The following is a 15,114-nucleotide window of genomic DNA, read 5'->3' on the forward strand; positions in this document are numbered from 1 at the left end:
GTATTCAGATTTCTAATTGTTTCATAGACATCATAATTTTGTATAGGTTAAGATTTAAATAAGGTTCACATATTGTGATCGTGTTCTTAATTCTCTTTTTAAGTGGATGTTCCCCCACCATCTCCTTTTCCCTTCCTTGCAGTTTATTCATGGAAGAAATTTGGTTTTATGGATTTTCTCACAATAATGATTTTGCTATTACATCTTCATGGTTTAATTTAACAGTTTCCTCTGTATTTCCTGTAGTAGCTGAATGTAAAGACTTGGTCAAACTCTAGCTAGATTTTATTGAGGGAGGTGGGGAAGACTGCTTCATAGGTGGTGGTAGTATATTTTTCCATCTAAAGGTTAATGTCGGTTATCTAATTCTTTCTTTAAATGTCTTCTATGTTCACATGGTAATTTTAGCCATGGATTTCATGTTTTAGTTTCAAGATCCTTAGAAATCAACATCTGAGGAACAGCTAATATTTAAAATTAAAGGAAAATATATTTTCTCCAAGAAGCTGGTTGTAACTTTTGGCAATTCTCCATCAGGTGATGAATGCAGTATTGGTTCAGCCACAGACTTGACTGAAAGTAGCTCCATGGTGGATGGAGACTGGACAATGGTGGATGAAAATTTCTCTACACTCAGTTTAACTCAGTCAGAGCTGGAGCACATTTCCATGGAGTTGGCCAGTAAAGGGCCTCATAAATCCCAGGTCCAGCTTCGGTGAGTTTCTTGGCTATTTGAAATCACATAATGCCTACTCAGAGTATTTGGGCAAATAGGTATGGGGCTACTTTCCTAATAATCATTGCACTTCTGTACATCTTATAGATCTTCCTTAGCATAAATCATTTTGTTACTGCTTATATTTAGGTATTTGCTACACATTTTCATGGAGGCAGGGTGCCTGGACTGGTGCATCGTTATAGGCCTGATTCTTAGAGAATCCTCAATAATCAATCAGATTTTGGTTATTACACAGTCTTCAGAGGTAGATGGAGAGCTGTTACAGAACATAAAGACAGGGCTCCATGCAGTGGACCGATGGGCCTCTACAGACTGGTAAGTGCTGCTTTCCTTAGGCTTGGTGTCCTTCCATGTCTTTTGGTGAATCCTGTCCTTTCACATTAAGGCTTAGTTATGGTTCATGTATTATATTTATTATATATTATTTATTATATGTTCATTTTTAAGCTACTTTCTTTAGTAATCATTCTATACCCAGCTGTGTTTAAATGGATAATATCCATCGAGTAAAGTTACACTGTTGGTCAGTGTATAAATTATAGTGTGAATGTATATCACTGACTTAAGATTGATGCAGTGCAAATGAGCTTAGAATTAGACTGGAACTTCAGATTTGCAGCCCTGTGGAATGGAAAGCAATAGTCTACAAATATCTACTTGAAAAGATTCAAAGTTAAGGTCCATGTGAATTTAACATTCCATGGCAGTTAAAAGCAAATCCAAATTAAGAGTTGTGGTTGCAGTTAAGAGCCTTGGACTCTAGCCCTGTCTTTATTACCAGTTATGTGTGTATTTGGAGCTAGTTACTTCCCTTACTTGGATCTGGTTTTCCTTAATTGCCAAATGCATTTAGGTTAAATGTTGTCTGAAGGTCCTTTTTCAAGTCTAAGCTCCTGTTGGCCTTTCAATTGTAAAATATAATTTTTAGTTCTAATACTGGTTCTAAAACATCAGCCTTTGCCCCTAATGCTTAGAAACTGAAGCCTCAGGCTTATGCAGTGTGCAACCCCCTCTGCTGGGCAGGACACCCAAGAAGCCTTTCCTCCCTACCTTCTTTGCCTCCTCTCTCCCCTCCTAATCTATCATTGGCCTTATCATATCAATGTTCAGTAGAAGTTCACCCATAACATTCTACCAAACCTTTTGAATTATGGCAGATCAGCTAATGTTTTTTTCTCTACATAGTCCTGGATATAAGCCATTTTTAAACATCATTAAGCCACAACTGCAGAAGCTCAGTGAGATAACAGAAGAGCAGGTCCAGCCAGATGCCTTCCAACCAATAACTGTGGGTAAGACTCTGGAACAGACTAGCCCCCGGGCAGAGGAAAGCAGGGGCTCCTCCAGCCATGGAAGCATCCCCCAGGGTGAAGTTGGAAGCAGCAGTATGATCAGCCGGAAAGAGGAGGACACAGCCCAAGCAGAGGAGGAAGAAACTTTTCAGGATGGGACTTATGACTGTTCTGTGTCCTAACAACAGTGAGGTTCCGTCACAAAGGGGCAGTATTAATTAGCAGCAGTGTGCAACTCAGAACGTTGTAACATAGTTGGATGATTTAACAGGAGAACTCAGTTCAGAGACTCTTTGGTAAGTATTATTAGATTTTAACGAATTCTTTCTTGTCTAAGAAATCTTTTTGACTCCATAAAAATGTGATATAAAGCATCTTCATAAAAAAATTTTAAGCTACAGTGAAAAGTAAATATTGTACAGATGTACATGAGAATATTTTGGTTTTACTCAAAGGTTGGTAGCTCTTAAACCACAGGAATTGTTTTGCCCCAGGTGAGCTTACTTTTTCACTACTTACATCTTCTCACATTTCCCGGTTCTGCATTATGTCCAGACTGCTTTTTAAAAAATAAATGCTAAGGTGCTTGCTATAGTCTATCAGGTACTTGAGCTACCTGTTTGCTCCCTTGGATAGAGCTGGACTCTTTAATCAGTCCTCCTGAATAGATTGCTACCCTGGGGCACAATATGTGCCAGTGTGATGGAAACATTCTCCTTGGCTTTACTAGCCAGTTAAATCCCAGTCCAGAATTGATGGGAGCTATTTACCTGTGAGTTAATGTGCTTGTTTTAGCAAGCTTGATTCCCATTAGATCAATGTGGGCAGAGGTCTGAGGGGGTTCTTCTCAATTATGCTTTTAGATACCACTAAACTATTTTGTATTAAAGAACAGTATCTTTTTGTGAATACTCTTATGTAAATATACTCAAAGGCACTGTTCGTATTTTTAGGGCTTATATTATAATTTGTAAGGTTTTAATGCTGGATTCTGCATGTCTACACATACAAAGACAGGGCTTGCTCCTCTGCAAAACTGAGGAAGACAGGTTTATTGGCTTGGTCATGAAGTAACAGAAATGGTCACACTGATCATGAAATGCAGCAGGTTTTGTGCAAATTAACGTGGTCTCTTATTTATTGCTTTTGTAAATTGAATAAAGATGGACTTCTATGTAAATAGACTGCTGAATCCCGTATTATCACGGCTACTAAAAATTAGTGTGTAAAGAATGCATTCTTCATTGTAAACTTAAAATATTTTATATACTTCTAGAAATGACTTAAATTTGTTTTCATACATTATGAAAACAACTGCTTACTCCTTAATTGCTTTAGATTAAACACCCATCCACTGTATGTAATTCTGATTACCTTATAACAGTATTAAGACAGCTTGTTTGTACTGTGCAATTTGAACAAGGAATGCAATGTTATTTTTTACAAAAAACAAACTTGTTTATTTTTATAATAACGATGTATTTGATGTGGGCCAAATTCGTACCACTATCTAAAATAGCCTCTTTTCTCATAGTGCAGTTATAGTTTAGAAACAAAACTTGGTCCTCTCTCCTTGCTTTTTAAAGTAAATGGCTAGATTTAGTTGTCTTAGCCAGGTTTCCTTTGAAGAGAAACTCAAAACCATTTTGAAACTACTTAGTTCAGAATACATCAAAGTATTTAAAATTACTGAGTTGGGTAATTCACTATCATTTACTTTTTACATTACAAGTGCAATAATATTTCACAAAATGAAACTCCCGAATGGGTGGAGTATGTGATTATTGGTACCTGGTCCTTCTGGTGCTATTTTTATTTGAAGTCTTTGTTTCAAACCACCCTTCCCTGAATCTTAAGATAATGTTTTGCATGTGACTACATGCAGCCCAGCAAGAAACTAAACTGAACTCTCTTCTCCTATCCTAGTCCATTAAGGAGAAGAACCAGCATTGCTTTTGTGTGTGGTGTGAATATTCAGTCAATAAAAATGATTTACCATTATAAAGAGCTGTAATCTTTTCAAGTATCTGAAATAAAACACTGTGCTGCTGAGTTCATCTCACATTCTTGAGAGCAGGGCACCAGTAAGTTAACTGTATTCCTGTGGGTTAGGCCATGAATGAATCCTTTCTTTTATACAATATTCTTTTACAGCTAATAAAGATAGGAGGCCCCAAGGCAAGAAGTTTGGCAGGTTTACAGAAAATTTGGTAATTTATTTGTTATATATTTTAATTTTTAAAAACCCATTGTTATTATGTTGTTTGGTTCACATATCAACTGTTTAAGCCATAATTTTAGCCAATGAATTTAAATATTCAGTATAACTATTTGAGGTTTACTAGATGCATTTATTAATAAATTATTTGCTGAAACCAAAACAAGAAGTCATTGGGGTGTGGGAATAAAATCAACCTTTGCTTGTAATTAAAGTTGCTGCTATTTCTGTAATGTGTATTTTTCTCCCCTTGGTAAAGGGCAATAAAACCATTACACAAACTTTGGTTTATTCATCATCTGAGGTTAACAAAAGCCACAAAAATCATCTTTTCATTATATAATTCTGCTTAGAATTTTCCTTATGAAATTCAGACAGATTTATTTAAAATATTTATTTATATGTAGATTTAGAATGAGAGCATCAAGAGGACAGTAAAATACTGGAGGAAACAGCCCATGTCGATGACATGGAAAATGTTCAAAATACAATGAAGGAATGACAGAAAATTATGTATACCTTAAGACACCTACCAAGCAAACAAAATTTTACATGTAAGTATAGAGGAACCTAGGCGTCATTTCTAGTAAGTGGGATTAAAAAGTACTTTGACTTTTCCCCATTTTCCTAAATATGCTTTCAGTCTCCATGGATTTGCCTATTCTGGACATTTCATATAAATGGAAACATATAGTATGTGGACTTTTCTATCTCACTTCTTGGCACCAAAACATGTTGTTATTTTGGCTGTAGCCATCCAAGTTGTATATGAAGTATTATCTCATCATAGTTTAGATTTTCATTTACCTAATGGTTAATGTACATCTTCTCGTAGGATTATTAGCCATTTGTCTATGTTTGAAGAAAAATGTCTGTTTAATTAGGTCATTTCATCGTTGATTTGCTGGAGTTCTTTATTCTGGATACTACTCTTTTATGTACATATAAATTGCAAATATTTCTTCATGCTGTGGGCTTTTCACTTTTTTAGGTTTCAATATTCAAGTTTTTTTTTTTAAGTAATGTTAATTACAGCATTTGAAGGGGAGGATCTAATTCCACACAAAATGGAAGACTGAACAGAAATCTGTAGATTAAGTGTTGTCACCATGTGATTACAATCACACACTCTCAGTCATTTCACTTTCTTGATAATGTCCTTTGAAACACTGTTTTTCATTTTAAGTCCAACTTATTTTTTCTTTGGTTGCTTGTGCCTAATCCAGGGTTATGAATATTTACAACTAAGTTTTAAGAATTTTATAGTTATATCTCCTACATTTAGGTCTTTGATCCATTTTGAGTTAATCTTCGTATATGATATGAAAGAGATCTGACTTCATTTTTCTAACATGTGGCTATTCAATTGTCAGAGCACCATTTATGGAAAGGATTTTTTTCCCATTGTCAAAAATCAACTATAGATGTATGGGTTTATTTATAGACTCTTAATTGTATTATAATGATCTATAATATCTTCTTATGCCAATACCACACTGCCTTGATTTCTGTTGCTCTGTAGGAAATTTTGAAAGTGAGAGTCCTACGTTTGTTTTTTTCTAGGCTGTTTTGGCTATTCTAGGTCCCTTGTATTTCCTTATGAATTTCAGGATCAGCGTGTCAATTTCTATACTAAAAAAAGGCAGTTGGGATTTTCATAAGCGTTGTATTATGACATAAAGCAATGTGGAGAATATTGCCATATTAAGCCTTCCAGTCCATGAACATGTCTTTCCGTTTATTGGGTTTTTAATGTCTTTTAACAGTGGATTATAATTTTTGCTAAGTCGCATACTTTTGTTAGATTTATTTCTAAGTATTACTGCAATTGTAAAAAAAATGGAATTTTCTGTTTTTGGATTGTTTGTGTATATAAACAGCTTCTGTAGATTGACATTGCATCATGCAACATCAAACTTTTTCTTTTTTGTGGATTCCTTAGGATTTTCTACATTGAAGGTCATGTTGTTTGCAACCAGAGATAGTTTGAACTCTTCCTTTTCAATCTGGATGCCTTTTCTTTCTTTCTCCTGCCACTGTCCTGGCTAGAGCCACCAGTACAATGCTTATTAAGTGGCAATAGTGGATATCCTTGTCTTCTGATCTTAGGGAGAAGCCTTCTCTCATCACTAATTATGACGCTAGCTGTGGGTTTTTTATAGATAACCTTTATCTGGTTGAGGATGTTTCCTTCTGTATAGTTTGTCTTTTACAAAATCCAAAACCCTTCCATGATAAAAACACTCAACAAACAAACATACATTGCATCTATTGAAGTAGTCATGTGGGTTTTGTCCTTTATTCTATTAATATGGTACATTACAGTGATTTTCAAATGTTTTTAAGACAGAGTTTTGCTCTGTCACCCATGCTGGAAGGAAGTGGCGCAGTCATGGCTTGCTGCAGCCTCAACCTCCTGAGCTCAAGCCATCCTCCTCCCTCAGTTTCTATAGTAGTTGGGCCCACAAGCACACACCACCATGCCCTGCTAATTTTTGTGTTTTTAGTAGAGTCAGGGTTTTGCCATGTGGTCAAGGCCAGTCTCAAACTCCTGGGCTTAAGCAGTCCACCCACCTCTGCCTCCCAAAGTGCTGAGATTAAGCATGTGCCACCACACCTGGCCAACTTTCTGTTAAGCCAACCTTGCATTCCTGGCATAAATTCCATTTGGTCATGGTGTAGAGCCAAGCTGGAGAAAAAAGAAATTATTACCAACATGTTATGTTTTTACAAATCAAATATGGAAGTAGAAGTGTCAAAAAATACACTGATATACCCCAAAAATCCCTACGTATTTCAACTAAAAACGGACATTAAGAGCCGTAAATGGGATTGCTGGCAAGATGGCTGAATAGGAACAGCTCCAGTCTGCAGCTCCCAGCGAGATCGACACAGAAGGCGGGTGATTTCTGCATTTCCAGCTGAGGTACCTGGTTCATCTCACTGGGACTGGTTGGACAATGGGTGCAGCCCTGTGAGGGTAAGCCAAAGCAAGGTGGTTCGTTGCCTCACCTGGGAAGTGCAGGGGGTTGGGGAAGTCTTTCTCCCAGCCAAGGGAAGCCACTAGGGACTGTATCTTGCAATCCAGCCCAGATAGATACTGTGCTTTTCCCACAGTCTTCGCAACCAGCAGACCAGGAGATTCCCTCCAGTGCCCACACCACCAGGGCCCTGGGTTTCCAGTACAAAACTGGGCGGCTGTTTTGGGCAGACATGGAGCTAGCTGCAGTTTTTTTTTTTTCATACCCCAGTGTCACCTGGAATACCAGTCAGAACCATTCACTCCCCTGGAAAGGGGGCTGAAGCCAGGGTGCCAAGTGGTCTGGTTCGGCGGGTCCCACCCTGACGGAGCCCAGCAAGCTAAAATCCACTGGCTTGAAATTCTCGCTGCTGGCACAGCAGTCTGAGCTTGAGCTGGGATGCTCCAGTGTCGGGGGAGGGGCGTCCACCACTGCTGAGGCTTGAGTAGGCAGTTTTACCCTCACAGTGTAAACAAAGCCACTAGGAAGTTCAAACTGGGGGGAGTCCACTGCAGCTCAGCAAGGCCACTGCAGCCAGACTGTCTCTCTAGATTCCCTCCTCTCAGCCAGGCAACTCTTTTAAAAAGGCAGCAGCCCCAGTCAGGGACTAACATAAAACCCCCACCTCCCTGGGACAGAGCACTTCGGAGGAAGGGCGGTTGTGGGTGCAGCTTCAGCAGACTTAAACGTCCCTGCCTGGCAGCTCTGAAGAAAGCAGCAGATCTCCCAGCACAGCATTTGAGCTCTGATAAAGGACAGATTAACTCCTCAAGTGGGTCCTCCCAGTAGGTGCCAACAGACACCTCATACAGGAGAGCTCTAGCTGGTATCTGGTGGGTACCCCTGTAGGACGAAGCTTCCAGAGGAAGGAACAGGCAGCAATCTTTGCTGTTCTGCAGCCTTTGCCAGTGATACCCAGGCAAACAGGGTCTGGACTGGACCTCAAGTCAACTCCAGCCAACCTGCAGCAGAGGGCCTGAATATAAGAAGGAAAACCACCAAACAGAAAGGAGTAGTATCAACATCAACAAAAAGGATGTCCACTCCAGAGATCCCAGCTGAAGGTCACCAACTTCAAAGGTAGATAAATCCATAAAGATGGGGAGAAAACAGCACAAAAAAGGCTGAAAATTCCAAAAAGCAGATCACCTCTTCTCCTCCAAAGGATCACAACTCCCTGCCAGCAAGGGAACAGAACTGGACAGACAATGAGTTTGACGAATTGACAGAAGTAAGCTTCAGAAGGTGCGTAATAACAAACTCCTCCAAGCTAAAGGAGCATGTTCTAACCCAATGGAAGGAAGCTAAGAACCTTGAAAAAAGGTTAGACAAATTGCTAACTAGAATAACCAGTTTAGAGAAGAATATAAATGACCTGATAGAGCTGAAAAAAACAGCACGGGAACTTCATGAAGCATACACAGGTATCAATAGCCGAATTGATCAATTGGAAGAAAGGATATCAGAGACTGAAGATCAACTCAATGAAATAAAGCAAGAAGACAAGATTAGAGAAAAAAGAGTGAAAAGAAACAAAGCCTCCAAGAAATATGGGACTACGTGAAAAGGCCAAATCTGTTTGATTGGTGTACCTGAAAGCAACAGGGAGAATGGAACCAAGTTGGAAAACACTCTTCAGGATATTATTTAGGAGAACTTCCCCAACCTAGGCCAACATTCAATTCAGGAAATACAGAGACCACCACAAAGATACTCCTCGAGAAGAGCAACCCCAAGACACATAATCGTCAGATTCACCAAGGTTGAAATGAAGGAAAAAATACTAAGGGCAGCCAGAGAGAAAGGTCAGGTCACCCACAAAGGGGAGCCCATCAGACTAACAGCAGATCTCTCAGCAGAAACTCTACAAGCCAGAAGAGAGTGGGGACCCATATTCAACATTCTTAAACAATTTTCAACCCAGAATTTCATATCCCGCCAAACCAAGCTTCATAAGCAAAGGAGAAATAAAGTCCTTTACAGACAAGCAAATGCTATTTGTCACCACCAGGCCTGCCTTACAAGAGCTCCTGAAGGAAGCACTAAACATGGAAATGAACAAACAGTACCAGCCATTGCAAAAACATACCAAATTGTAAAGGCCATCAACAGTATGAAGAAACTGCATCAACTAACAGGCAAAATAACCAGCTAGCATCATAATGGCAGGATCAAATTCACACATAACAACATTAACCTTAAATATAAATGGGCTAAATGCCCCAATTAAAAGACACAGACTAGCAAACTGGACAAAGAGTCAAGACCCATCAGTGTGGTGTATTCAGGAGATGCATCTCACATGCAAAGACACACACAGGCTCAAAATAAAGGGATGGAGGAATATTTACCAAGCAAATGGAAAGCAAAAATAAAAGCAGGGGTTGCAATCCTAGTTTCTCATAAAACAGACTTTAAACCAACAAAGATCAAAAGGGACAAAGAAGGCCATTACATAATGGTAAAGGGATCAATGCAACAAGAAGAGCTAACTATCCTAAATATGTATGTACCCGATACAGGGGCACCCAGATTTATAAAGTTCTTAGAGACCTACAAAGAGAGTCCCACACAATAATGGTGGGAGACTTTAACACCCCACTGTCAATATTAGATCAACATGATTGTATATTTAGAAAACCCCATAGTATCAGCCCAAAATCTCCTTAAGCTGATCAGCAACTTCAGCAAAGTCTCAGGATACAAAATCAGTGTTCAAAAATCACAAGCATTCCTCTACACCAATAACAGAGAGCCAAATCATGAGTGAACTCCCATTCACAACTGCTACAAAGACAATAAAATACCTAGGAATACAACTTACAGACGATGTGAAGGACCTCTTCAAGGAGAACTACAAACCACTGGTGAAGGAAATAAGAAAGGACACACACAAATGGAATAACATTCTATGCTCATGGATATCATATCCATGAATCAATATCATGAAAATGGCCATACTGCCCAAAGTAATTTATAAATTCAATGCTATCCCCATTAAGCTATCACTGACTTTCTTCATAGAATTGGAAATAACTAAAGTTCATATGGAACCAGAAAAGAGCCCACAAAGCCAAGACAATCCTAAGCAAAAAGAACAGAGCTGGAGGCATCATGCTACCCGACTTCAAACTATACTATAAGGCTACAGTAACAAAAGCAGCATGGAACTGGTACCAAAACAGATATATAGACCAATGGAACAGAACAGAGACCTCAGAAATAATACCACACATCTACAACCATCTGGTCTTTGACAAACCTGATAAAAACAAGCAATGGGGAAGGGATTCCCTATTTAATAAATGGTGTTGGGAAAACCAGCTAGCCATATGCAGAAAGCTGAAACTGGATCCCTTCCTTACACCTTATACAAAAATTAACTCAAGATGGATTAAAGACTTAAACGTAAGACATAAAAACCCTAGAAGAAAATCTAGGCAATACCATTCAGGACATAGGCATGGGCAAAGACTTCATGACTAAAACACCAAAAGCAAAGGCAACAGAAGCCAAAATAGACAAGTGGGATCTAATTAAACTAAAGAGCTTCTGCACAGCAAAATAAACTAACATCAGAGTGAACAGGCAACCTACAGAATGGGAGAAAATTTTTGCAATCTACCCATCTGACAAAGGGCTAATATCCAGAATCTACAAAGAACTTAAACTTACTTACAAGAAAAAAAAAAAACATCAAAAAGTGGGCAAAGGATATGAATAGACACTTCTCAAATGCAGCCAACAAACATGAAAAAAAAGCTCATCATCACTGGTCAGAGAAATGCAAATCAAAACTACAATGAGATACCATCTCATGCCAGTTAGAATGGCGATCAGGAAACAACAGATGCTAGAGAGGATGTGGAGAAATAGGAACTGTTTTACATTGTTGGTGGGAGTGTAAATTAGTCCAACCATTGTGGAAGACAGTGTGGTGATTCCTCAAGGATCTAGAACTAGAAATATCATTTGACCCAGCAATCCCATTACTGGGTATATACCCAAAGGATTATAAATCATTCCACTACAAAGACACATGCACACGTATGTTTACTGCAGCATTGTTCACAATAGCAAAGACTCAGAACCAACCCAAATGCCCATCAATGATAGACTGGAAAAAGAAAATGTGGCACATATACACCATGAAATATTATGCAGCCCTAAAAATGGTAGAGTTCATGTCCTTTGCAGGGACATGGATGAAGCTGGAAGCCATTGTTCTCAGCAAACTAACACAAGAACAGAATGCCAAACACCGCATGTTCTCACTCATAAGTGGGAGATGAACAATGAGAACACATGGACACAGGGAGGGGAACATCACACACCAGGGCCTGTCAGAGGGTGGGGGGCTAGGGGAGGGACAGCATTAGGAGAAATACCTAATGTAGATGACGGGTTGATGGGTGCAGCAAACTGCCATGGCACATGTATACATATGTAACAAACCTGTACATTCCGCACATGTACCCCAGAACTTAAAGTATAATTTTTAAAAATCTAAAAAGAGTCGTAACTGCATCTTGGCTAAAAACAAATGTAAATAGCCATAACTGCATCTTGGCTTCATTGGCCCTAAAAGAAGAGGAGTGTTAGGTTTGAAGTTGTTCAGCTGCTTCACCTTGTATTGAACTGTTCTGAGAGAATTCACTCAAAGCTTAAATAACTTGCACAGAGATCTTTGAACTCAAAGTTCATGCTCTATTTTGGTGAGTGGTGGTGCCCTTTCCTTCTGTGGAGATTAGAATAAGCAATGGGTCACTCTAGCTGAAAGGCAACTTCTTCCCTCCCTCCTATCCTTACTCCCAAATGAAAGAACGCCCTTCACCCTTTGCTATTTTTTTGCCAATGGGGATGATTTAAAACTCATACATAGGTGAAGCTCAACATTTACCTAATAATTTCTGTGAAATTCAGAAGTACCATTTCATTCTAAGATAAAGAATTCTAACTGAAGTAAACATTTCCATGTTGAGTTCTTTGCTCACATGAGCCATCTAGGTCTTTTAACAGCAATTAAAAGGCTCTGTGGACATGGAATAACCCTTGAAAATATGGGGATACAGAAGAACACAGATCTGTTTTTCAGTTAAAAAGATACCAACCAGTATATTAAACAGTTTATTTCAGTAACATTGTAAGGCAACAATTAATCCTCAGTAAGTCAGCAAACCAGTGACAAGAAATTGACAAACACTCCTTCTACAGCTTCCTGAGACAGCAGGCTGGCTTGTGGCCCCCTCGGTGGTAACATCTTAAGGAATCCTATCATGTTTGTTTATATATGCTAAACTGTAAAAACAAACACTTCATGCGACAATCATTCTTAGGTCAAACACAAGAACGAACTACTTTGAAATCATAATTCTTCACACTTTTTCCCTGAATATGCAGTACTGTACTAACATTTAATTCTGTAGAAAATAATGCATTTGTTAGTGACTTTGTTAGAGCTTGAAAAGACCCTTTTAGAAATTATTTAAATGATCACTCCTTAAAAATTTTTTTTTTAATCTCAGAACCTACTAATGTGACAGAGAAACGGTGTGCTTAACAGAGTCATAAATACTGTGTATAACTGCTTGACCATTTCTGGCATTTAAATGACCTCCCAGAATATTACACAAGCCCTGAGACTAGTGAGCATCTTATTACTGACCTTGTACAACACCACAGCTTCATAATGCTAAAGAAAACCAAAACAAAAGACAATGGTTTACACAGGGAAATAACCCTAAGGCAGTACGGAAACAGTCATAATTTATTACCGATGAAGAGTAAAGGCATCCTTCCCAAAGTGGAGGGGAAATCACAGGGAACACTAATTATATCATTAACCACGGGGATAGAAAACAGGCCCATTTTTAAAATTCACTGAGAAATTATTACTTTTTCTCCACAACTGTGATTCTATACAAGATATAAACCCTGCAAACCTTATGTGCTACCTGACAGATAAAAGTAGCAGGAGCCAGACTCTTGAAGCACTTGAGACTGATTTATTCCAGTGTGTAGTGCTGATGCATGCGACAGCCTAACATGTTATTCAGCTCTAGTTGCAGCCCTATCTACATGGGCCCAGTTAGCTTTTAGGGAGTCACAGATTAGGCAGGCAATGAGGAACATGATTTAAAAAGCACATCATACACATAAGACAAGCAGCTTCAAGGACGTTTTCTCCTGCGATGCACACTTACTGTGCTCTTTCTATTCAGATAGATCCACAGACCACCTTTCAAGAGCATTCCTCTCTCATTTTCTCCATCACCCAAGATAAATCTAGCTACCCTTTTTTGTTAACTGTGCCTTTTCTTTCAACTTTTTGTCCTTTTGTTAAAACTCAAAATTTGTCCAACGTTTCACATTTCCTAATGATAAAAAGAAAGATTGCACAGTTTACCACTGATCTCACCAATGCCCTCACTGCTGGAACCAAAAAGCCATGAGAGGTACTGCTGTGATACACCTTACAAGCTACATAGCCATCTTCAAAATGAAAACCACCTTTAAGTCCTCATGCTGCCATTATGCAGGATCTGAACCACCTGCACGTACAGTGGTCTCATTCCAGTATAAGCCACAACCTCAAGTCTCAGGAAAGCCAGCCTGCTGGATAGTAAGTTACTGAGAAAAACTAATCTATTCAACTGGCTGGAAAACAAAAAGATAGGCCCAGTGCATCAATAAGATTATACCATAAAGGATTAACCTTGTATAACAGAAGACTCCTATGAAACAAAGAAAAGAATAAATATTTATAAAATGCCCACTACTCCCAGCCTGCCTTCTACCCCAGAATAGCCCAGATGGCAGCTCAGTGCTCTGAGGAAGGAAGTTAAGGTCATGTACTGGCACAAACAATATTCTGAACCAAAAGAACCTACGAAAACAAGAGGGATGTGTGGCCAAATATTCCCCTTTTCAACTTGGTAAGATGGAGAACGGTAACAGACATGTTTCAGATGAAAACAGGCATAGAAAACCACATCAGGAAAGCAGCACAGCAGTGGATCTGACTGTCCACTTGTCAGGACAGTGAGTCACCAGCTCAGCACAGGGTCCAGGCCTCAGCACAGAGACACAAAGCACATTTGAGAGGCTGCCTGAAGAAACAGCTTGACACAGGCTACAGCCTCAAGAGTGCAATGCTTCTCTCCCAGCCCTATGGCAATCACTTTCCAGTGACCTACACAGAGTTATATTCTCAAGGGGAATCATTACCCCAGTGAATGATATTTTACCCACCATCCACTAATACAACAAATGGTTTTGGGGCTTAAATTGTAAATAACTTTTGTCTCATTAACAATGGTCTGACACTGTACATCTTTCTTGATCTTAAAGGGGCAGCTACTGAAGTGGTTTGTTGGCTTTTGTCCTTAAGGTCATATAAAATGATGTGTATGTAGTGGCAGTACCCACATGTGCTTAAGTGCCAAAAGACTGGCATTTTCAAGTGTCAACAGGCCATGCATCATTGTGCCACAGCTAAACCCTTATAGTGCTTGGCCCTGAAAAGTGTTAACCCAGAGAGCTCTTTGAACATATGATCATTAAAATTCATTGACTTACGTTACAAACATCCACGTAACATGGGGAGAAACCATGTCACACGGAGTATCCACTGGGCATGTACTTAGAGTTCATCCACAAGATTAAAATACAAAGAGATCGTAGGTGCACACCCAGGCAGAGGGAAATGTCCAATCTGGGAACTTTTCCTTCAGAGCATCCAGTTGAGGGGATCTCTTGTCTTCCCCTGATAGATAGTGGGCAGCAATGGCCACGGTGACCATTCCTTCAGGATGTTCTTCTGAAACCTGCCAGAGAAAATCAATT

General features: G+C 39.2%; 2 protein-coding genes across 9 annotated transcripts in view; one reads left to right on the forward strand and one right to left on the reverse strand.

Annotated features, from left to right (window-relative positions):
• RIC1 (RIC1 homolog, RAB6A GEF complex partner 1) overlaps positions 1-5,215 on the forward strand; it is a 144,688-nt gene extending 139,473 nt beyond the window's left edge. For 4 of the 6 annotated variants that reach the window (XM_003273825.4, XM_030809872.1, XM_030809991.1 and 1 more), the window contains 3 exons: positions 538-715; positions 866-1,054; positions 1,925-4,530. In XM_003273825.4, the coding sequence (XP_003273873.2) occupies positions 538-715; positions 866-1,054; positions 1,925-2,213 (656 nt within the window). In that variant the 3' untranslated portion in view covers positions 2,214-4,530. Of the gene's footprint in view, positions 1-537; positions 716-865; positions 1,055-1,924; positions 4,531-4,656 lie in introns of those variants that run through there. The other 2 variants (XR_004029394.1, XM_030809932.1) reach the window with 2 other exon arrangements.
• Positions 5,216-6,838: 1,623 nt separating this feature from the next.
• The window catches only part of ERMP1 (endoplasmic reticulum metallopeptidase 1), a 54,479-nt gene continuing 46,203 nt past the window's right edge, over positions 6,839-15,114 (reverse strand). For 2 of the 3 annotated variants that reach the window (XR_004029632.1, XM_030810393.1), the window contains one exon: positions 12,384-15,095. Coding sequence is in view for 1 of the 3 variants with exons in the window: in XM_030810393.1 (XP_030666253.1) it covers positions 14,931-15,095 (165 nt within the window). In the remaining 2 variants the exon portion in view is untranslated. Of the gene's footprint in view, positions 6,939-12,383; positions 15,096-15,114 lie in introns of those variants that run through there. The other variant, XR_004029626.1, reaches the window with a different exon arrangement.

The sequence above is a fragment of the Nomascus leucogenys genome, chromosome 1a (genome assembly GCF_006542625.1).
Source record: "Nomascus leucogenys isolate Asia chromosome 1a, Asia_NLE_v1, whole genome shotgun sequence".
Classification (NCBI taxonomy): domain Eukaryota; kingdom Metazoa; phylum Chordata; class Mammalia; order Primates; family Hylobatidae; genus Nomascus; species Nomascus leucogenys.